Genomic DNA, 23894 nt, shown 5'->3' with positions numbered 1-23894 from the left:
TGACAGACACAGAACACCCAAATCTTTTAACTTAGTGCAAGTACAAGAACGCGAGGAAAGCCCGGACTAAGGAACAGAGTGAGGAGTGCGCATGCGTGCATCAGAAGCGAAGGCTTCTGAATAACCGAATTAACCGACCTCCACGTTTCCATTTTTCCAACGGCCTCCTGTGTTCAGCAGCGGCGGGCGGGGGGGGTGGGGGGCGGAACCTTTAGAACGATTCGACTCTCGACGCCCCGTTACGTCTCAGCCGGGCGGAAGAGCCGCGGGAGCTCTCGCTACTGTTTTTACTTCCGCCCGGCAGTACGTGGGAAGAACAGAAGCCTCTGTTGCTGCTTCTCCCTGCCTGAGAGATGCTGAGAGCCAGTCGAGAACCGCTGAATGGGGAAGGTACGTGCTTTGGCCAAGGGATTGCCTCGTTTGGTTTTTTTCTCGCCCTTCTCCGGTGCTCCTCTTCTGCAGCCCCCCACCCCCCCCCCCGATATTAATCCCTCCCGTTTCCCACCTCCTTTCTCCAGGGTGATGATGATGGCAGAGAAGCCATCGCACTCTGCTTGTTTTCTGGAGTTATTGGCCAACAGCCGTCAAGCGGTCATAATTGCACTGAACTGAACCTAGGCTAACGATGGGACTCTAGTTGAAATAACCAGGCTGATGGAGCAAACTAAAAAGCGAGGCAATCTGGTGCGGAAAAGAAGAATTAACAAAGGAATGCCTTGCTCAGGATCGTCTTTGCACTAAGTGCAAACAGTTCCATCTCCTGCTTGGGCAGGGGGTTGGACTAGATGACCTGCAAAGTCCCTTCCAATTCTGTTTATCTGTTAAATCTGTTTCACACCCACCCACACCCAGGGGCCTGCATTTTTGGAATAGCTGTTTTGTTTTGGCTACTGTTCCTACGATCATTAGCCTAACCCTAACTTTTGGCCACCGGGTGGGCGTAGTCCCTCCGGGGAGGTGCCTGGTTGCCTCCCTTGGTTTTTCTATATATGTTGTAACTCAGGTCAAAAAATACCACAGAAGAAGGGTTTGTTGTTGTTGTTCTCATCCTGCCCACAAGCAGGAAAAAAGGAAATTTGTTACTAATTTCTGGACAGTTCTTTCAGCTGTTAACAATAAACAATTTGCAGAGAGGCAAAAGTAGGCTTGTGATGTTGATTTTTTTTGGGGGGGGGGATTATCACCTGGCCCCGGGGTTACAGTAAAATAATGTGATGATTGTTAAATCTTCTGTAAGAATAAACAACATCAGACTTTGGATCGACATGTGGCTGCATCATCCCGATTGTTCTGAAGAGAAATTTTGTACCTTGTTCCCTCAGGATGGAGCTGGAAATAATTTCCTGTTTGATTTCTCCTGTGGCAGGGATGAGCCACACTATTGCATAAGCAGCAAACTATACTCAGGGTCAAATAATGCCACGATATTTTCTGATTTTATTACTAAAAGGCATTAATTCGTGAAGACTGATAAGAGTGTCAGAATTCTAAAAGAAATGTTAACCCTTCCTCTTTCTTGGTAATCTTAAGAAAACACCTCCCCACCCCCATGTCATTTGCAAGGAGCAGGGGGAGCACTCCTCCAAAGCAATACTGTACATTGTTAGTCTCAGAATGCAGCAGGGAGCAAATGGAGTGGATTCCCTCCAGGCCTGATCTAATCCCATTGATTGAAGTATTTCTTTTTAATAAAAAAAAATTGGCACTGAAGAGTTTGAATATGGCAAATTGAATCTGAGAATTTATTTTCCTTGACAAAGTTTAAAATAAGCCTGGTTTTTTTTTTTTTTTCATTACAGTAATTTGCTTAAGCATTTTTTCAAGACATGAATGTACTAGGAATGAAAGCCTTGAATTGTTATCCTGCTCATTTACGTATTTATTTTTTCCAATTCATATGCAACAAACATCAGACACTTGATTTGACGATGTGGTTAGGCTTTATTTTATGTAATGTGAACATTGTGTGCTTTTCATTTTGTAAATTACAAGTTGCAATTCTGATAAGAATCAGTGCCTCTTCGGCAAGCATTTAATAACATAGGAAGCTGCTGTTAACCTTACTTGTTCCCTACATGAGAATTTCTGAAAACATCATGTAGGAGTTGACAAAAACCCTCTATCTTGTTTGGCCAGGAAATTGCTGGCAGGTTCATTTCTTTATAAAGCCAAACAAGTATGGAATGATTATTGATAGCTAATTAGCTACCTTTAAACTCTCTTTATTTTCTCTTCAGCAGCAAGCATGAACTCAGATTCTAAAGAGGAAGATTTGATACATGAAGAGTTCACTTACATTTCTGGAGTCCCGACACAGATTCTCAAGTGTGGCCCTTGGGAAGATCTCTGGAATGATAAAAGTGCACCCAGACTTCTATTTCTCATTATCCCTGGTAAGTTTTATATGGTGATGGTTTGATATGTACGTTCTCTTGATCAAATCGGTTCTAGAAAATGGAAAGGGGAAGGCTTGAGTATAATTCCATGGAACAAATTAATAAAGACTTCTATTCTGAAAGGGCAGAGGGGATATGGCGATAAAGGATTGAGATACTAGTTGGGGGGGTGGGGGTGGACCAAGAGACATTTTTTGATTTATCCCTTTGGCGAGATAGTGGAACTAGTATGAGGGTCATTTTTATTGAAAACTAGTTGCTCAGTTATGGGGGGAGGAATATTAAAGTGACAATTCTGCAGAATAAGAAAAGGCCAGTGATAATCAAGTCATCCTTTTTTAAAAAAGGAAATAGCAGAGAAATGAGACTGGAGGATGGAAATATTTATCTTTTTCTTTCTGCCGGAATTGTTCATGATTATTGTCAGATACTGGTTTTGGAGTAGAAAAGCTTCTTTCGGTTTTGGTGATTGAATATTGTGGCCATAGGTGGACAGATATTGCCTAGATTCCTAGTTTTGTCATTGAAAAAAAGGATAAACCTATTTTCTCAAGTTTAAGCATCTCTGTATTGATGAGTAAGCTATTCAGACTAAAGAGTTACTAAGGCTTTAAAAATGGATACCATGGGCTTCCGGTTTGGCTTCCGTCGCTGTCAGACGATCTCTTGGGACCGCCAGCCCTGTTGCCCGTAAAGAGCCGCCTTCACAGCTGAAAGGCGGCTCGAAAAACTCCATTTCCATAAGGAAATGTGAGATAGATCAGGCAAGGGCAGGTAGAGCCCTCTGCGAAGTCCCCAGAGTTTTTTTTTTTTACTCTTGGGGATGAAGCAGGATGAGGCTCCCTATTTTCTTCGCCGCTGCTCCGGGCTTTGGGAGAACTCTGCTCCTTGCAGAGCCAGGTGACGGGACCAAGCCTTTTAATGAGAATTAACAGATTGTTTAATCAAAGAGGATGAGATCTGGACTTTGGACCCTAAATCGCAAGTATTTTTAATGATTTTATAAGCGATTTTAAAAGTGAAGGGAAAAAAAAAGCTTAAAATGGCGACCGCTGAGGCTTGAGAAGAAGAAAGCTGAAAGTGAAAGTCCTTCCATCTGAATAGTTTAACAAGCTACAAAGTAGCAGAATAAATAGCGCTGGCTACAATTGAGAAGAAAAATTTCTATTTTATGCTTCTTTCTTCTTGGAGATTTGATATTGACTTTGTTTGGAGGGAAATCCTTTTTCTTTAAAAAGAGTTTGTCTGTGTGGCAGGATGGCGTCAAAACTAACAAAGCCAGACAAACAAGCAGCGGGGGGGGGGGTTTCCCCCATTTACAAACTATGTGAACAAGTTTCGAACTTGCAGACTCAGAAGAATGGTTTTAACCTAAAAGAATTTGTTTTGGAGGAGATGGCAAGACATGACGAGATTGTGAACCAGAATCTTGAAAAATTTAGGCAGGAAATTAAAGAATTGATACAACTAAAGTATGATAATTTGCAACGAAAGATTGTAACAGTGGCCAATGCTTTTTCAGAAATAGTTATAAAGATGGATACAGATATCAAGTTATTAGAGTCTAAAATGGAAGAAGTTGATGATAAGATTCATAATTTGGATAATAAAATACAAAGAATTGAAAATGATTTGATAAATATTCAAGATAATTCAGAAGTAAAGTCTAAAAAGGAAGCTGATCACGAGACTTACAATGCAGATAATATAAAACAAGGGATTGAAAAAGAAGATACAATGATGCAATACAGGCTCACGGAATTTACGGTTAGAATGAGAGGGTTACAGGAAGATAATAGAGATGATTTAAGAAAAATATCTGCTGAAGTTCTGGCTGGGATTTTAAAGGTTCATCCTGAAGAGGTATCTTGTAAGATTGACAAGGCCTATAGAGTAAATTCTTGGATTGCAAAGCAAAGGCAATTGCCTAGAGATGTGGTGATTTACTTTACAGATAAAGGAATAAGAAATGATATTGTGCAAAAATCCTTTAATTCTACTCTAGAACTGAATGGAAGAAAGATCTGGATATATAAAGAGTTGCCGCCAGAGCTGTGGAGTCGGGAGATAAATGTTCCGACTCCGACTCCGACTCCGACTCCTCAGTTTTTTGTACTTCCGACTCCGACTCCGACTCCGACTCCCCGACTCCGACTCCTCTGTATTAATATGCGAATGTATTTTATACATTCCTTGAAGGAAAGAAAGGCAACATACATGTCATTACCACAGGACTACTGGCTGGGAAGCCAACAGTCTACTGTATTGAACAGTTTAAGCAAAAGACAAACACAATGAAAACAACAAAGTTTTATTAATTTTTTTTTATTAATTTAATTAATCAAGTTGCTGGATAGTAGCAGCAGGCATAAACATCAGGAACAGGAACTTTACCAGTTCAAAAATACAAACCACATTATTTGGTTGTTTTAGAACAAAAACAAAGCTTACCTATATGAACCAAAAACAAAATCTGTAAAACCTAGAAATGGTTTATATTAATCTTGAAATGTAGTTATAGGCTTAGCAAATGCAAATCAATTCAATGTAGAGTTCTAAGGAAGAGAATTGCCTCTGCCAGATCCTCTTTCATAGAGGCTCTTAAGTCAGACTTTATTATTTTTAGGGCTGAAAATAATCTTTCGACACTGACTTGGGTGGGTGGCATTGCAGTAACTATTCTGGCCACATCACTAACGATCTCTGGATAAACAAGGATGGCTTCTTCAACAGTAAGTTTTGATGAGCGATCATACTTTTCAACTTCTTTTAGTGCTTTATAAAACTCCTGTTGGAATTTTTTTATTTGGACATTTACTGGTTCTGTAACGCTTATGCGACGTCGCTTTCCTTTAGCAACTTCCATTTTGTCTAAGAAGGAATCAAAGTCTAATTCTTCGTTTGAAGAAGATGATTCTGAGTTACCACTATTGCTTAAAAGAACTCCATCCTCCTGTGGAGGTATTTCAGGTCGTAATCCCTTCATGCGAACTGCTACATCATAGAGGGCCTTTTTCCCAGTAGCAATCTGTTTACTGTTCAATAAAAGTCGGCTCATTGGGTCGACATAAATAGCCGCTAACAAGATTTCATTTTCCAGCAAAAGACTCTCTCTTTTCATCATTGAAGATGCAATGCCCTCAGCTATTAACCCTCCATTTTTGTTCAGGCGATATAACAGGCTCTTCCATTCCAAGAGGAATTTACCCGGGGTTAGATCATCACATTGCAACCTCTTGGTGACAGTGAAGGGGTGAGAAAGAAGGTTCTCCAGCTCTTTTGTTTGTGTCCACTGGCTTGCAGTTAATGCAAGATTTTCATTGTCCATTTCTTCTATGAAGTCTTTAAGTTCAAGCAAACGCTTCACCATTAAATAAGTGCTTCCCCAGCGAGTTGTTTGATCCAAAATGGCTCCTTTTCCTGCACGTCTTTTCAAAATTGCATCTGTTTTTGGGGCCCTGGCTGCAACAGTTACTTGCCGTAATTTGCCAATTAATGTAGCTGCATGGCGATCTTTTAATCCATCTCTTATGGCAAGTTGCAGTGTATGAACAGCACATCGCATATGATGAATAGTAGCAAGCTTCAATGCTTCTTCAACAAAGTTGTCTAAAAAAATGTCAGCATTCTCTTCAGTTTCTAAACTTTCTCTAATACTTGCAGAGCTGTCTTCCTCTAAGTCTAATATCTGTTTGATACCTTCTTCATCTGCCTTCATCTTCTCAATTGTGCTCAACATGTTAGAAGCGTTATCTGTCACAACACATAAAATCTGTTCCTTTTTAATTTCAAAATCTTCTAGAACACCCTCCACTAACTTCTGAAGGTAATCACTGGTGTGATGTGCCTGAGTGTCCTTTACTCCGAGGGTCCGTGTTATTGTTTTGTTATTTTCATCCACAAATCTAACATTAATAGCGAAATAATTGACTCTGTGACGTGTGCATGCATCCATTTTAAGGAAGACAAAACGTCCTTTCATAACTTTCTGTAGTTCTTCCTTTTTACATTTGGCCTCCTCAATTATAAGTTTCCTTATACTTTCTCTTTCCAGAGAAACACCAAGTTTTTTTGCCATTTCTCCATTTAGGCCTAAAAAGGCTGTCTGTGAAAAGAAGGATAGTGGTACACTATTCTTTACTACCATTTCAATAATGTGGTGTTTGAATTTTTCTGGTGTCATCCTTATGGTAACTTTGTCAGATATAAAGAATTTTCTTATTTGTGATTGTTCTCCAGTAGATTTCTGAACGTTTTTTGTCACAGAAGTAGATGCAATGTTTTCATTGCTATCTTTCTCATTCACGGCTTCTAACACTTTGGGATGAAAACGCTGTAAGTGTCTTTTCAAATTTGATGCTCTTGTAGGTACATTTTTATCAGGCCCACTGAAACTGCTAATTTTTGCATCACATTGTTTTTCACCATCATCATCTTTTCTAATACATTGGCACACGTAATGTTTTCCATCACTTGATAATGCAAAGTGCTCATAAACAGTAGACTTTGTTGTGTTTGTTGTTAGCAGTCTTTTTGCCATTGTTTAGGATGCCTCTTTCCCTAAAATATAAAATATGTTATACTAACTGGCATATAATTAGATTTTTAATATCAACATACACAGTCTTGTAAGTTGTACGTACATGGCTTTATACAAACAAATAAGCTATATATCCCAGCACTAAACCTAGACATGATTTGTCCTATACAATATAAACACTTACAGTTGAATCCAAGAAGCTGTTCCACCAAGTTCTTCTAAGCCAGTGGTTCTCAACCTTCCTAATGCCGCGACCCTTTAATACAGTTCCTCATGTTGTGGTGACCCCCAACCAGGGGTGGGTTCTAAATTTTTTTACTACCGGTTCTGTGGGCGTGGCTTATTTTGTGGGCATGGCTTGGAGGTTATGTGACTGGGTGGGTGTGGCTAGCTGGTCATGTGACCGGGTGGCCATGGCTATGTGTATAGAGGGCTGAAAAAAGTCATTTCTGACAGGTCCTCGCACTTTTGACTGGTCCTCACACTTATGACCATCCTCACATTTATGCCCGTGCAGCATTTTTAACAACCATGTCACTCATTTCACAACTGCTTCTCTTCACCATGATGACAAGATAGGGCAAAAACGTAAAATGTGAGGACAGTCGTAAGTTCGAGGACTGGTCAAAAGGGAGAGGACCAGTCAGAAATAACTTTTTCAGCCCTCTGAGTAGTCCATATACATAAAAGGATACAGCAATAGAGAGGGATGAAGGAAGGGAAGGGAAATTAGAGTAGGAGTGAGGGTAAGAGAGGGAGGAAGAGAGGAGGAGAAGGAGAAAGGAAGAGGAAGTAGGGAGGAGAAGAAGAGGGTGAGGAAGAGAAAGTAAGAAGGAAAGAAAAGAGAGAGGTGGTAGGTTTGAGGAGAAAGATTGCTGTACAATAAAAAAGATGAAAGGGAAGAAAGCCAACCCCAAACAAATATAAAGATATTAAGATAAAGAATGAATTGTTAAACTTTAAAGAATAAAAGAGAACAAATATGAATAAATAACAATAATTAGAAACACACATACAAACATACAATGTATTTTCTTTGAACAGAGTATTTGGCCGGTTCATAAATTTAAACAGTGTTTAGTCATGTTTAAAGTTTAAGCTAACAATCAGAGTTACAAGTTTTTATAGCCTTAGCTGAATGACAGCAGTTTTTCCAATGGTTTACAGCTTCAGTCTTGAACTATTGACCCTCCATTCCCTTCACTTATGCAAGTGTCTCTAGTCCTGCAAAAAACATATTTACTTAATCCCTTATCAGTGAGAGGCTAGGTTACCCATGGGCGCTGCGTTCCCTGTAACAGCAGAACACAACACTATGGAAAGTATAAGTATTGCCACTCCTAATTGTGCGTTGCGTGCCTTATAGTGAAGCACATGAAAAGCATGCTTCTTCACGGTCACTTAACGTGTTCATTTTGCGGTTACGTGAGGCACTGCATGCATTGGTCTTTATTCTTACAGTAGAGAAGTCATTAATTATAACTTTTTGTGAATTGGGACATTTAAACTTGCTTTTTTTAAAATTCCAATCTAAATTTAGTAGGAGTCGGAGTCGGAGTCGGTGCATTGTTTGCCGACTCCGACTCCGACTCCAGGTACCCAAAATTTCCTCCGACTCCTCGACTCCGACTCCGACTCCGACTCCACAGCACTGGTTGCCGCCCAAGATGTTAAAAGACAGAAAGAAATTTGGATTTTTGGTGACCGAGCTAAAGAAACAAAACATCTCATTCAGGTGGGATGCTCCAGTTGGTGTAATATTGAGATATCAAGGAGAAAGATATCAACTAAATACTGTTGAAAAAGCGGAAGAATTTTACTACAAGGTTCTTAAAATGGGTTCAACATCTCCATGTATAATACATGAGTGGAATAAAGAAAAGCAAAATCAACAAGAGATAGAAATTTAGGATAAGCAGATGGAGGTGGAGGTAATGGAAAAACAACAAGTTACAGAGGTCTTTGTAGACGAGCCGCTTCTGGATTCTCCTTCTGAGGTCTCAGCTGGACTATTTATAAATACAAGAGAGGCGGCTTTGGATTCTAATGTGATGACTTATCAAGTTACAGACCAGCATGGAAATCAATCAGTTGATATACAACTCATAGAAAGGAAACCAGAATGGAGATTTAAGCCACAAAAGCAAAATCAACAAGATCAAGTTATAGATCAGCATGGAAACCAAACAGTTGATATACAACTTATAGAAAGGAAACCAGGATGGAGATCTAAGCCACAAAAAGTCAAGAAAAGAAGAAGCAGGTCCTACAAAAATAAAAACTTTTACTAAACAACAGTGTAATGCCAGTTATCTAAGAGATGATTGAATACAAGAAAATATAGCTGAGGCAAAGTATTGGTTTATATTATCTTGAGGAAATTGACAGATCTCTGCAGTGCTGTACTTTTGGGATGTGGAAAATGGCCTTAAACTGAGTGGATTGGAATTTTCTATTTTGAATTCTTTGATAAATGTATTACGTTTATGCTGAGCTACAAGGCAAGAGAGCTATGGGATTGGGGCACACAGAAGATCTGGTTGTTACCCTATTACGGTGGTTGGAATTAATAATTTAGATGAAAGACATTACAATAGACACTATATGGAATACAAATATAAAGTCACTCGGGTGGTTTTTTTTATATATGAAGATATTTACTATTGATGGGGGCAGATGGTAATTGAAGATACCGAACATACTGTTGGAATTAGGATGTGATGTTACCCTAACATGGGTGATGGAATTAACAATCCAGTTGAAAGACATTACAGAAGATATCATATGGATTACAACCTTAAAGTCATTTGAGGATTTTATTTATATAAGGGAATACTTCTTAGTGGTGTGGGCAGAAGAATAAAGATATTAAATATTATGTATGGTAGTCCTGTAGGAAAGTGGGTTGAGACAGGTTAGCTTATTGATTGTTTAGTTTAAGAAAAGGGATATTATGTTTAGATATGAATATATGTAAAAGATTTGAGTTAAGAGATATATGTATGGGGGTGGAGGAAATGGGCAGACTATGAGTTGAATAAATGTCAAAATAGGACTTATAGTTTTATAGCTGAAGGTTGCTTTGAAATGTTATATTAATATATGTAAAAGATTTGAATTAAGAGATATATGTATGGGGGAGGAGGAAAAGGGTAGATTATGAGTAGAAATTGTTAAACTGGGGGTTATAATAATATTATTATGCTAAATTAGGAGTTATTATATAATGTTACAGTTGAATGTTATTTTGAAATGTATAGTAGAAAGAAAGGGTCAGCGTATGGGGTGGAGCAAAGGGATGGTAAAGTATTACATAATCTGTTATGAATTTGGGTTTTATTTTGGAGAAGCCACAAGGTGAGGGGAGGGTGAGGGGGGGTTAGGGAGGAGGGGAGGAAAAAAGGGGGAAAAATTTGTATTTGAAAAACTTTTTCAATAAAAAAAAAAAAGGATACCATGACATTATGAAGCAAGCAGGTACAAAACATGCAGATCCGGGAATAAACATGTTGCTTCAGAAGTATTCATGCAACATATACTTGAAACAACATAAATCCTTAACATATGAGCAGTTACTTAATGATCATTCAAAGTTGCAATGGATCTCCCAGAGCTGCTTACAATCTCTGCATGGAGTAACAATAGTTGCAACCCCCTGCATCATGTGGTTGTATTTTGGAGGCTTGGCAGTTAGCTCATCTTTGTGGCAGTTTGCAGTGTTCCATGATCACATAACTGCAATTTGTGATATTTTTGCCGGTTTCTGGTGTTTACTTTTGCTTTCCAGCAAAACCCACCCATTGGGGAAATAGATTCATTTAATGACCACCATATTCATTTAACGACTGCATCATTTGCTTAACGATTGTCAAAAAAAGTGGTTGTAACTTAAATCTGGTTATGTGATGCCTTGACTTACATCCACAAAGATTTACAACCTAATCCCAGACTCAATTATGATAATCAAGCACGACCTATAAGTGACAGTAAAGTGAGTTCCAAATCTTCACCATATATGTCAATTTCTCCCTACTGACACTGCAAAAGACCAAAGAGAGTGAGGTAACAGTGATTAAGATCGTAGAAGGAGCAAGGTTCAGGTCCACCCTCAACCATGGAACTTCATTGGGTGACTTTGAGTCAGTCTCTCTGTTAAGGTTATTGTTGTTGTGTTACCAACCAGCAGAGTAGATTGCACAGAGAAACGTTGCTGAGAGCAATGAATAAGAGATAAGCAAACTGGTTTATCAAAAGCTTACTTTGGTTGCAATCTTTGGTTGGTAAATTCTGTACCATTATCAGTCACTAAGCATTTAACCTTAAATTTCTGTTTCCTTTCTACAAAACGTAGCCAGTTGTTAATATGCTGGAATGTTTCACTTTTTGTTTTCATTAGATAACAGAATCCGTATCTTGAATAATGGTCTACTATGCTCAGAATATAGCAGGCACCTCCTATGCTAGGTTTCTTGGGTCCAATTAGGTCTATAAACACTACCTCTAATGGATTTGTGGTTTTAAAACCATTAACATGGTTTGCTGGTGTAACCCTACTCTTTTGCTGATTGCAGGCATTGCAATTTAGATATTTACTACATGCATGTAGTTTTATCCCTTCAGATAACTGAACTGTTTTCTTTAACATCCTGAAATTTAAATGCCCAAGTCTCTGGTGTAACAGATGAATACATTCATCATGTGGTTTAACATTCTTATAAACAGACTTAGATTTAGCCATCAATACTGGGTTATCCCTTAAAACAAATAAATCATTTTCTAAACTTGCAGTAACAACTTTGCCATCTTTCTCAATAAAGCATTTCTCATTTTTAAATGTTACTGTAAACCCAAATTGCAGTAATGATTTAACAGACAATAAATTGAATTTTAACCCAGGAATATATAACATAGGCAATGGTTCATTACTAAATGACCAACAAGCGACACCCTCTCCAGCTACCTTAACCTTCCAGCCATTTGCTAGTTTAACATGCTGGTTACTCTTCTCCATTTTAACAAAAAATTTTCTATTTCTAGAAATTGATTGAGAAGCACCACTGTCAACAACCCAACAATCCTGGTTAACATCAGTAGTTGAACTGGATATAGCTAAATTACAACCCTTCTTGGGTCTAGTATTGTCCCTAACAGACATTTTCTTATTCTTACAATACTTAGCTATATGCCCTTTAGCCCCACAAGCAAAACAATGTTTTACAAAATAGGCAGTTGAGTACATTTTTTCTTCTTTTGGCTGTTGCACTCTCAACTGATCCCTTTCTTGTCTTCTTTTGGATTCTTCTAATAACCTACCGGTTATGCCAGCTAATGTCAGTTCATCTCTGGACAAAACCTCTAGCGAAGAAACATAGTCATCATAACTATCATCCAATGAAGAAAGAATTATATAAACTTGTTGTAGTTCTGAGAAAATAAGTTCCTTTTCATGCAGCTCCTGGAAAATTCTGGTCATGGATTCCAAATGAGCCATCATATCTCCACCTTTAAGAAGATGTTGTTTAAATAATCTCCTTGTGAGATAAATATGAGCACCCACAGAGTCACGAACATATAGTCTCTTCAACTTGGTCCAACACCTAGCAGCAGACTCTTCACCACGAATATGGACAAGCTGCTGGTCACCCAGTGTTAGTCCAATAATGCAAGGAGCTCGTTCATTGTCTCTGTTAAACTTGGCTAATTTCTTCTCATCTTCCTCATTAGCAGGATCCCATGCTGTTACATCCGGTGGATTATTAACTATATCCCACAGTCCTTCCCTACGCAGAAGTAGAGTACATTTTGCAGACCAGGAAACATAGTTTGTTCCATCCAGCCGGGTTATCATGGAAAAATTTGCTGCTTGTTCTAGTGCCATCTTCACTTGGATTGTTTATCACAAACACAGTTTGTTCTATTCACATTAACTCTCAGTTTAGCTTTAACAATCCTAGTTAGTTATGGTTTGCTCTGGGTCCATAACCAATGTTAAGGTTATTGTTGTTGTGTTACCAACCAGCAGAGTAGATTGCACAGAGAAACGTTGCTGAGAGCAATGAATAAGAGATAAGCAAACTGGTTTATCAAAAGCTTACTTTATAGTAGAAAAACAATCTCATAGTCTTTAAACAAATTCCAAGTCTTTGCCAGTAAATCAGTCCAGTAGTTACAGAATCTTCTTACCCAACAAACAGTAGTTGGTTAGAATAACAAACTCACTCTGGTTCACAAACCACGATGGTTGCAGATCCATCAAACGATGATTACAGATAACAACTCCTCTCAATGGTAGCTTATCATCACAGCTTCATACACAATGGCAGCATAGCATTGCAGCTTCCTCATCAACAGCAGACTGAATAGTTACAGTACCTTGCTTAAATATTCTTACAACCAGTAATTATGTGATTACAGCATGACTCAGCATTAAAGCCACATAATACATATACAGCTTAAAGTCACAATACACTTATATTGCCTGGACAACATAGTTAGGCTCAAACCATATCCTAACACTCTCATTCAACCCAACCAACCTCACAGGGTTGCTGTTTTGAGAAAGAACAAGGAGAAAGAAACATCATGCATGCCACTTTCTGCTCCAAAATGAAAGGTAGAATAGAATTTTAAATAAATACATTCATTTATTCCCAACTACTATTTCTGATTTCTACAGAATGGTCAGCAGTATCTCTGAAAGGAACATGAGGTCTGTAGTTCAGAGATAGAATCCCAATCAAGTCCCAGGTTTAATTCTCTGGGAAAAGTGGGAAGCACTCCAATGGTTCAGTAGTCTAACCTGTCACAGGGCAGCTTCCAAAATTTGTATTTGAGAACATGGGAAGTGTCTATGGAGATACTCAATCAGCCAGTCATGGCTGTCCCAAAGGTGCTTTTTCAGGAAGCAACTGGACTATCTTGTTTTTTCTTTGAAGATGTTTTGCTTCTCATCCAAGAAGCTTCTTCAGCTCTGACTGGATGGTGGGGAAAGGAAAGGTTTATATTCCTTGCAGACAGCTGGTCATTTGCATATATATATATATATATGTGTGTGTGTGTGTGTGTGTGTGTGTGTGTGTGTGTGTGTATGTGTGTATGTGTGTGTGTTTCTTCTAGGCAGGTTTTCCCTACGTAACCAAGGTTTTTCTGCAGCTCCAGCTCAGTAGAATCACATCCACTCGATTCTGGAGGATACATAAGATACGGGTGTGGCCTACTGATGAAAGCAAACGAGCTAGAAATAGATCTATTTAGGTCTCCCACCTAGCAGGAAGAGCTTGCTAGCTGTTAGAAAAGAAAAAAGCCCAGAATCGAGTGGATGTGATTCTACTGAGCTGGAGCTGCAGAAAAACCTTGGTTACGTAGGGAAAACCTGGCTAGAAGAAAAACACACATAAACCCTACGAAGAAGTAAGAAAATATATATAATATATTTAATATATATATAATATCTATCTATCTATCTATCTATCTATCTATCTATCTATCTATATATTATGAAACATAAAAAATTCAATGACTACATAAACTCTGTTGTCTGGGTACAGTTAATTTTGATAAATAATAGTAATAATATTCATAACAATAATAATCACATACCGGTAGTAATAATAGCATTTGCTTATCCATTTTAGTGAACCTTCCTTATGTAATTAATCAGTCTCTTATACTTTGAGATTTCTTTCTGTTTCTGCTAGTTAGCCATTGATGAAACAAATTCCATGTTAAAAAATATTCAGTTTCTTCCTTTTCCTTAATTTTGAGTGTTAAATCTATCCATTTCTGCACATTCTAATTTTTTTTATTACGTTTTCATCTGTAGGGAGATCTCCATTTATCCATTGTTTTGCCAAACATGATTCTAGCTGCTGTTAACACATGTAAAATTAAATATGTATTCCCTTTATTGTATTTTTCTGGTAGGATACCCAACAATATTTCTGGTTTCAAATCTGTATGTTGCTTTACCATTTTTTCTAACCATGTGTGTATTTTTGTCCAATATTCATTTGTATCCTTTTAGAGAGTCGTTGAGGCCACTTGGAGGTTTGTCTGTGTCCTCAGGGTCACCTGAGTAATGCAAATGTTTGTGAAGCCTTCTTGGCTGCAGGATGTTTTCTGTCCTGTGTCCCTTCATTGTTGAAGACAGGCACAGGCTGTTGGGAATGAATCTGTGTTGTCTGCATTTCAAACTGAAGCACAAATGGTTCCTCTAGTTTGCAGTTTTTCTGAAAATCCATTCATACTCCCACACCATTCGAAGGGTGTTCCTCCCAAAGTTGATACTTCAGCTTTCCATTCCCCACTATCCAGTCAGAGCAGAAGAAGCTTCTTGGATGAGAAGTGAAGTGTCTTTTTTTTTTTTTAATTTGAATTATATGCCGCCCTTCTCCAGAGACTCAGGGCGGCTTACAAGGCGTTAAGCAATAGCCTTCATTCTTTTGTATATTTTATACAAAGTCAGCTTATTGCCCCCACAAACTGGGTCCTCATTTAACCTACCTTAGATAGGATGGAAGGCTGAGTCAACCTTGAGCCTGGTGAGATTCGAACTTACAGTAATTGCAGACAGCTGGTGTTAATCACAATGCTTTTAGTCTGCAGAGCCACCAGGCCATCAGTCTTCAAAGAAAAACAAAAAAAATCCAGTTGCCTCCTGAAAAAGCACCTTTGGGAGAACTTGGAAGATTTGTGATAAATCGTGTGAAATGAAAATGATGTCTGTTGCCAAAAAATATCTGATACTTTATTAAGTCTCTTAGGCTGTTGTTCTAGGATACGAAACCATTCAACAAAGCATGCATAAAAGAAAAATTATCCAGATATATTGTAATGATGTACACTGCATGAACAAATTGTAGCCACATTCTACATGGCATCCTTCTTTCCCTAATTTCTGTGTGTTATAATAATAAGACATGGCTGCAATACGTGCCAAACTAAAATGTCATTTTGGAAATTGAGTCTGAAACAATATCAGCTGGAGAAACTGTTAGTCCTAGAAAGAGTTGTACAATCTTTTTTTTTTTAATTATTTATTTTTATATGCCGCCCTTCTCCGGAGACTCAGGGCGGCTTACAATGCGTTAAGCAATAGCCTTCATACTTTTGTATATTTTATACAAAGTCAGCTTATTGCCCCCACAAACCGGGTCCTCATTTTATCATGGATCTCCAAACTCGACATTAAACTTTGAAATGTTATTTCTGTTTTCCTTTTAGGTTTTCTTACTGTTTTTTTTTATTGTTTTAATTGTTTTTAACCTGTAAAAACGAAGTGTTTTTATACATACTGTTTGTGACCAGCCATACGCTAAAATAAAAAAATAAAAAATAAAAAACGGGTCCTCATTTTATCCACCTTAGAAAGGATGGAAGGCTGAGTCGACCTTGAGCCTGGTGAGAATTGAACTCGCAGTAATTGCAGGCAGCTGGATGTTAAATGCTGCCTTAGTAGGAGGCATTAGCCTCCTACACCACTCAGAATCTTTGAACAACTACATTTGCACTTGGGAGTTTTTGGTGCTCTGACATTTCAAAGGAAAGGTGTTTGGTCCTTTCTCCTATATAAGTATATTCATCGGCTTTATTTGAATGTGATGAGAAGAAGACTAGCATTTCCTAAGCTTGCATATTCTCATGTTTTCCTTTAGCACAACAGCAAGGAGTTCTAAAGCTCTCTTTTGCACTTTGGTTTGCACTTAAATGAAATTTGAAGCATTTGATCTTAAAAATGATGGAAGTAGAGTTTGATGATGTTATCAAGTTTGGTAATGAAATGTCTGCAAGAAAACAACCAGGATCAGAGAGCATCAGTTCAATCCTGAGCTACAAGAATTCTCTTCTATCGTATCACAGTATCATTTTATAGTCAATGACTTGTGAAGAAATAAAAAATACAGTGAGGTGGCTAAAAGCCAGAGGTGTTCTTAAAGCTTTTGCAATACTAATTTGCCTCATTTTGTTTGAACATTTCAGTGGAGTATCTCTTAATGTTGGGATCAGATATATTTGTTCAAAGCAGTTCTTGCTCAACAGGTAATGTAGCCTATTCTAATGTAGCCTGTTAGGAACTGCTGAATAGGCATTTATTACGAACTAATAAAACAATTGTGTTTTCTGACTATAATGTAGAAACAAATGTGCCAGAAGATGGTGCTGTTTTAAAGATAAGTACAGGTTTTTTACAGGGTTTTTTTTTTTTTTTTGTATGGAGAACTTGATTTTCCAATAAAGTTGGGGGTTCCAAATAGCTGGTCTCACTGCATTCTTCCAGATATTTAAGTTGCCATGTATATGATATACTCCTTTACAGTCAAATAACATTTGATGTGTCTGAAGCTAGTTTCTGGGTCATTGGTTGTTTCCCATGATTAGATTTTTCCCAACAAGTAATCCCAGTGACAAAAGACTGAAGACTGCCACTTCCAAAATTGATTTAGCTGTCTGTTCTTCAAACCATTGCATCTGGATGTGGAATTATTTCATTACCCCGAACAATACACAATGCCAAAACAATAATGAGAAAAGTTCAGAAGACTCTACCTATTCTACATGAAGTCAAACTGTTAGGACATTGGCACCGAGCTAATTAAAGGATCTGTATAATGATTTTCTCAGAGTTCAGTGGAGTAGGTGGAACAAGAATGTAAGGTACTGAGTGCTCTTTTTGACAGCATTTTTATTGTCTTCATTAAAAATTGTATTCACATTTGTGGCTCTTATTTCTACCGCTTAAAGGTATTTTTCAGTGTCAGTAGCTATTGTAATAGGTGATCTATATGATTATCTTTTATAATTGCTCTTTTCTTCCTCTTCTCTATTCCTTATTTTGTCTGTGATCTTTTCTATTTCCTTTCTAAAGAAAAAAAATCAGGTAGTGACACAGTTTATCAGAAGATAGAAATCTTCCCTGTCAGGGAAAAAAAAAGATTAATCACAGATATTATTTATTATTTATTATTTATTTATTAATTTAATTTGTATACCGCCCTTCTCCCAGAAGGGACTCAGGGCGGTGAACAGCCAAAATTAAAAACATACAAATACAAAAGTTAAGATAATTAAAAAGAATTAAATCACTGGCTTCCCAATTTAAAACCCCCAAATCCATAAAATTTAAAATCCCAATTAAAAACCATTTAGGCTAGGCCGGCTTGATGAAATAAAAACGTCTTCAGGGCTTTACGGAAGGTCCGGAGGTCCGGGATCAATCGTATTCCAGGAGGCAGCTCATTCCATAGGGCGGGTGCCCCCACAGAGAAGGCTCGCCCCCTGGGGGCCGCCAGCCGACATTGCCTGACCGACGGCACCCTGAGGAGGCCCTCTCTGTGAGAGCGTATTGGCCGGTGGGAGGTTATCGGTAGCAGCAGGCGGTCTCGCAGATACCCTGGCCCTAAGCCATGGAGCGCTTTAAAGATGAGAACCAATACCTTAAAGCGCACTCGGAAGACCACTGGGAGCCAATGCAGCTCGCGCAGGAGAGGTGTTACGTGGGAGCGCCACATCGCTCCCATAATCACCCGCGCGGCCCCATTCTGCACCAGCTGGAGCCTCTGGGTGCTCCTCAGGGGGAGCCCCATGTAGAGAGCGTTGCAGTAGTCCAGGCATGACGTAACCAAGGCATGAGTGACTGTGCACAAGGAGTCCCGATCCAGAAAGGGGCGCAACTGGCGTATCAGGCGAACCTGATAAAAAGCCCCCCTGGCCACGGCCGTCATATGCTCTTCTAAAGACAGCCGTGTGTCCAGGAGGACGCCCAAGTTGTGAGCCCCTTCTGTGGGGGTCACTGACTCACCCCCAATAGCCAGCGATGGCACCAGCTGGCTATACCGGGACGCCGGCATCCACAGCCACTCGGTCTTGGAAGGGTTGAGCCGAAGCCTGTTCCTCCCCATCCAGACCCGCATGGCCTCCAGACACTGGGACATCACTTCGAGGGCATCATTGGGGTGGTCTGGGGTGGAGATGTACAGCTGAGTGTCATCAGCGTACAGATGGCATCGCACCCCAAAATCACGGATGATCTCACCCAGCGGCTTCACATAAATGTTGAACAGGAGCAGCGAGAGGACTGACCCTTGCGGCACCCCGCAAGCAAGGCGCCTCGAGGTCGACCTCTGTCCCCCTGCCAACACAGACTGCGACCGGTCAGAGAGATAGGAGAACCACCGCAACATGGTGCCTCCCACCCCCAATCCCTCCAGCCGGCGCAGCATGATACCATGGTCGATGGTATCAAAAGCCGCTGAGAGGTCTAACAGGACCAGAACAGAGGAATAACCCCTGTCCCGAGCCCTCCAGAGATCATCCACCAATGCCTGAAGCCGGACTGGCACAGATCTAGATAGACAGTTTCATCCAGGTACTGTGGGAGCTGTCGCGCAACCACACTCTCCACAACCTTCGCAACAAAGCGAAGGTTGGAGACCGGACGGTAGTTTGCCAAAACGGCCGGGTCCAGAGAAGGCTTCTTGAGGAGGGGCCTCACCACCGCCTCTTTCAAGGCGGGAGGCAAGAAACCCTCTCTCAGAGAAGCATTTATAATCCTCTGGAGCCAGCCTCGTGTTACCTCCCGGGTGGCCAGTACCAGCCAGGAGGGGCACGGGTCCAATAAACATGTGGTTGCGTTTAACCTCCCCAGGATCCTGTCCATGTCCTCAGGAGTCACAGGATCGAACTCATCCCAGGTAACATTCTCAAGACCAGCCTCAGTCACCCCGCTAGGATCTACCCAGTCAGAGTCCAAGCCTTCCTGAATCTGAGCGATTTTATCATGCAGATACTGTGCAAAATCCTCAGCCTGCCCTTGCAAGGGGTCTTCCCGCGCTCCCTGATGTAGGAGGGAGCGAGTCATCCTAAACAAGGCGGCTGGGCGGTTATCTGCTGATGCAATTAGAGTGGAAAAGTGGTTACGCATTGCCACTTTTATCGCCACTAGATAGGTCTTAATATGAGACCTAACTAGTGTTCGGTCGGATTCGGAGTGACTAGCCCTCCAACTGCTCTCTAGGCGTCTTTTCTGGCGCTTCATCTCCCTCAGCTCCTCAGAAAACCAAGAGGCCGGGCAGGTTCGGTGTCGGGTCAGAGGCCGCAAAGGTACGACTCGGTCCAGAGCACCGGCGGCCATCCTATCCCAGGCAGCCACCAGATGTTCAGCCGAGTCGTGAGCCAGAGTTTCAGGAACTGGCTCAAGCTCCCACTGGAACCTATCAGGATCCATCAGGCGCCTGGGGCGGAACCACCTGGTCGGTTCCGCCTCCCTGCAGTGGGGTGCAGCGGTCAAAAGGTCCAGCCTCAGGAGAGAATGGTCCGACCATATTAAAATCTACACTGAAGAATTGACTACAAAGCTTAACAAAAGTTGATTTCTTCCCAAGTCATTGATTATAAAATGATACTATGCTGCTCATAGGAATGAGACAAATATTCTCTACCCCCCAGTGGAATGAATGGGGAAGAATGAAAATCTGTGAAGGAGTTAAAGCATAAAATCTTTGTTTTACCTTTGGTGGCTCTTCCAAAGAATATCAGTTTTTTAAAAAGACAAGATTGTAAAACATGTTACTCAAAGAGCATTTCTTAACTCAGTTCTTTTAAATAAATTCTTCCCTTTCAAGTTACAGAAAATGCATGCGTATTATGTGAATTTAAAAAACAATACCTTTTAAAACACATTTTGATTAATAGTTTTAGGGTGACAAACTCCCCCAAAATAAGTAAACTGCTCTCATTTGGGAGAAAGAGGAACTAAACATTTCAGGAACTTGAAAAATGTGAATAATACACTATATTTGAAGACTACATTGCTGGAGAGGTTATACGTTTCTATAGTAAAGCAAATGCAATGGAGGAATTAAGTTCTACTTTTTTCCCCCCTGAAAACTCATTCATGTGGGGTAAATCTTTGGTAAGGTGAAAGTTGCCTGCTGAGTTGCAAAATTATTTTTTAGACAAAGAATGAGAAATCCCATACAATCTATTTTCATTCCATGTTCAAATATGATATATAAATGGTCCATACAGTGAAAAATATTTGATAAATTAATTTGCACAAGATACAAGATAGATCTTAATATTTCAGTCTTTTCAATGAATTGTGTTTTATTTGTGGCCTATACTTTTACTATACTTTTGTCTTTTTTAGGTAATCCAGGATTGGCTGGCTTTTACCGGACATTCATTGAGGCTTTATATTTTAACCTGAATCAGCAGTATCCCGTGTGGATCGTAAGCCATGGTGGACACTGTAAAATTCCTCATGAAATCAAAAGAAAGGAAGGTAGTTTTAACATCTTTCTTCTATTAGATTATTTATCATTGATGAATGCTTAGCCTATATAAATCAGCTGACAGCATCTTTTGTACTAAATTGTATGAAAATGGTGCCATGGATTTTACTGATGCTTTCATTTATATGTCTAGTTTTTTATATGTCTAGACTAGTTTTTAATATTTATTTAGGTGCTTATAAGGCTATTCCATTCAAACTCTCTGAGGCTAGGCAGTGTACAAAAGACACCCCAATTTTAAAAAATATAAAACATACTAAACCTTAAATATTGAACACTGAAAATGCCAACAACCTACCCAGGGGTACTCGCGTCAACCTAGTCACAAACCTTAGTGGAAGATCCAGGTGTTAACCATTTTCCTAACAGGGGTACATCTGGGGAAAGATCATTCCAAAGGGCAGCCAATAATAAGAAACTTAAAGATTAGGAAATATCTTCCAAGACACTTAAAAAGATGAATAGTGTTCCAAAACCTCAAATTATCATTGTAGAATTGGCTTATCTTGGATCAACCTCTGGGATATAAAGCATTTTTAAGGACAAAAAAAAAGTAAACAAAGGCTTGACCCAAAAGCAGCTATTGTGCCTGTCTTATACAAAATATTTGCTACTTGAATATGTCTACAGGTAGGTGGTTATTTATTTTGGAGCAGAAGATCCTGAAACAATAAGTATTGCTTCCTTTGGTTATCACCATAAGCAGCATGATTAAACTGTATAATTAAATGCCATCTCATAGCTAGAGGTCCTACATGTAAAAGGCGGGGTTTTTTTCTTGCCATTTGGTATGTACTTGAATGGAAGAATGTCAGAATAACCCAAAATTGCAGGCTGTCCCCACCCCCCAAAATTTCTCTACTGATTTTCAGCCTGCTTTTTAATTATTTTAGAAGGGGTTAGTGGTTTCTCAGGAATTAGTTTTCTGAACTAGAAGCAGTTCTAGACCTAGTCAAGTCCTATTTCCTTCACACACTTTGCCCTGAACACTATGGAACCACCTCCAGTTTGGAGAATTAATTTCCAGAAAATCACTTGTCCATCCCAGGAACAGCCGGAATGACATGGCCTGAGAAAGAACAGAGCATTCTAGAATATTCTGGAAAATTCCACTGTGACCGATTTTTTTTATTCTGTGTATCACAACACTTTAGTCTTGATGGAATTTAAATTCATGCTCTAAATTTTACACAGTGGGGATATACACACACAAACACACACATTGGTGTACCAAAAATCAGGCTCCATAGACAGTTTATTATATAAATCACATTAAATGTTCAAATTAGTTGTCATTTTCTACCAAAAATTTCATTACTCATTTGATGGATGACCTTTGAACATTCCTAAGTACATGGTAAATAAGACTATTGGAAAACATATTAACATACAGATGGGTTTGCTGATAACATACCTGGCTCCCTGCCATGTGGCAGCATCCCTGCCCGAGCTACTCAATGTCATTGCCGTGGTGGCGGTTGACATCTCCAGACTTATGGTCATGGGGGATTTCAACCTGCCATCCGTGGGTGAGACGTCTGAGGTGGCTCGGGAGTTCATGGCTTCCATGACAGCTATGGACCTAACCCAGTTCATTCATGGCCCTACCCACATGGGGAGAAACATGCTGGATCTGGTTTTTGTCTCTGGACAGTGGTTGAGTGATCTTGAGATAGGGGATATAGTCATCAAGCCCTTGTCATGGTCGGATCACTCTCTCCTTCGTCTTGACCTTTGAACCGTACACCCCGCCACAGGGAGGCATAGTCAGTAAAATGGTTCCGCCCCAGGTGCCTGATGGAGCCTGATAGGTTCCAGATGGAGCTTGGGCCATTCCCTGAGGCTCTTGCGCATGCCTCGACTGGAGACCTAGTGGCCGCCTGGGATAAGGCGGCCGCTGGAGCTCTGGATCGGGTCGTGCCTTTGCGGCTTCTGACCCGGCGCCGATCTCACCTGGCTCCTTGGTTCAGTGAGGAGCTAAGGGAGATGAAGCGCTGGAAAAGACGCCTAGAGAGTAGTTGGAGGGCCAGTCTTTCTGAATCCGACCGGACACTGGTAAGATCTCATATTAAGAATTACCTAGTGGCAATAAAAGCAGCAAAATGTTTGTATTTTGCTGCTCTTATTGCATCATCAGATAACCGCCGGGCCGCCCTGTTTAGGGTGACCTGCTCCCTGCTCCACCAGGAAGCGCGCGAGGACCCCTTGGAGGGTAGAGCCGAGGACTTTGTTCAGTATCTGCATGACAAAATCACTCAGATTCGGGAAGACCTGGACTCCGACTGGGTAGTTCCAGGGGGGAATGACTGAGGCAGGTCTTGAGAAGGTTATCTGGGATGAGTTTGATCCTGTGACTCCTGATGACATGGACAGGATTCTGGGTAGACCGAATGCAACCACATGTTTGTTGGACCTGTGTCCCTACTGGTTAGTGCTGCCTTCCCGGGAGGTGACGCAAGGCTGGCTTCAGGGGATTATAAATGCTTCATTGGGTGAGGGTGACTTCCCCGCCGCCTTGAAAGAGGCGGTGGTGAGGCCTCTCCTCAAGAAGCCTTCCCTGGACCCAGCAGTGTTGGCTAATTATCGTCCGGTCTCCACCTTCACTTTGTGGCGAAGGATGTCGAGAGGGTGGTTGCACGACAGTTCCTCCAGCACCTGGATGAAACG

At 40.2% G+C, this 23894-nt stretch overlaps 1 protein-coding gene across 1 annotated transcript in view; it reads left to right on the top strand.

The window, feature by feature from the left end:
* Positions 1-310: 310 nt before the first annotated feature.
* LDAH (lipid droplet associated hydrolase) overlaps positions 311-23894 on the top strand; it is a 110757-nt gene continuing 87173 nt past the window's right edge. Inside the window, exons 1-3 of the mRNA XM_070955767.1 lie at positions 311-390; positions 2238-2393; positions 21083-21217. Of these exons, the coding sequence (XP_070811868.1) occupies positions 354-390; positions 2238-2393; positions 21083-21217 (328 nt within the window). The 5' untranslated portion in view covers positions 311-353. The remainder of the gene's footprint in view (positions 391-2237; positions 2394-21082; positions 21218-23894) is intronic.

The sequence above is a fragment of the Pituophis catenifer genome, unplaced genomic scaffold (assembly GCF_029215685.1).
Source record: "Pituophis catenifer annectens isolate HBS135680 unplaced genomic scaffold, rPitCat1.0.hap2 SCAF_1, whole genome shotgun sequence".
Taxonomy (NCBI): domain Eukaryota; kingdom Metazoa; phylum Chordata; class Lepidosauria; order Squamata; family Colubridae; genus Pituophis; species Pituophis catenifer.
Note: the sequence above shows the minus strand (reverse complement) of the source record. Positions and strands in the feature narration are given on the sequence as shown.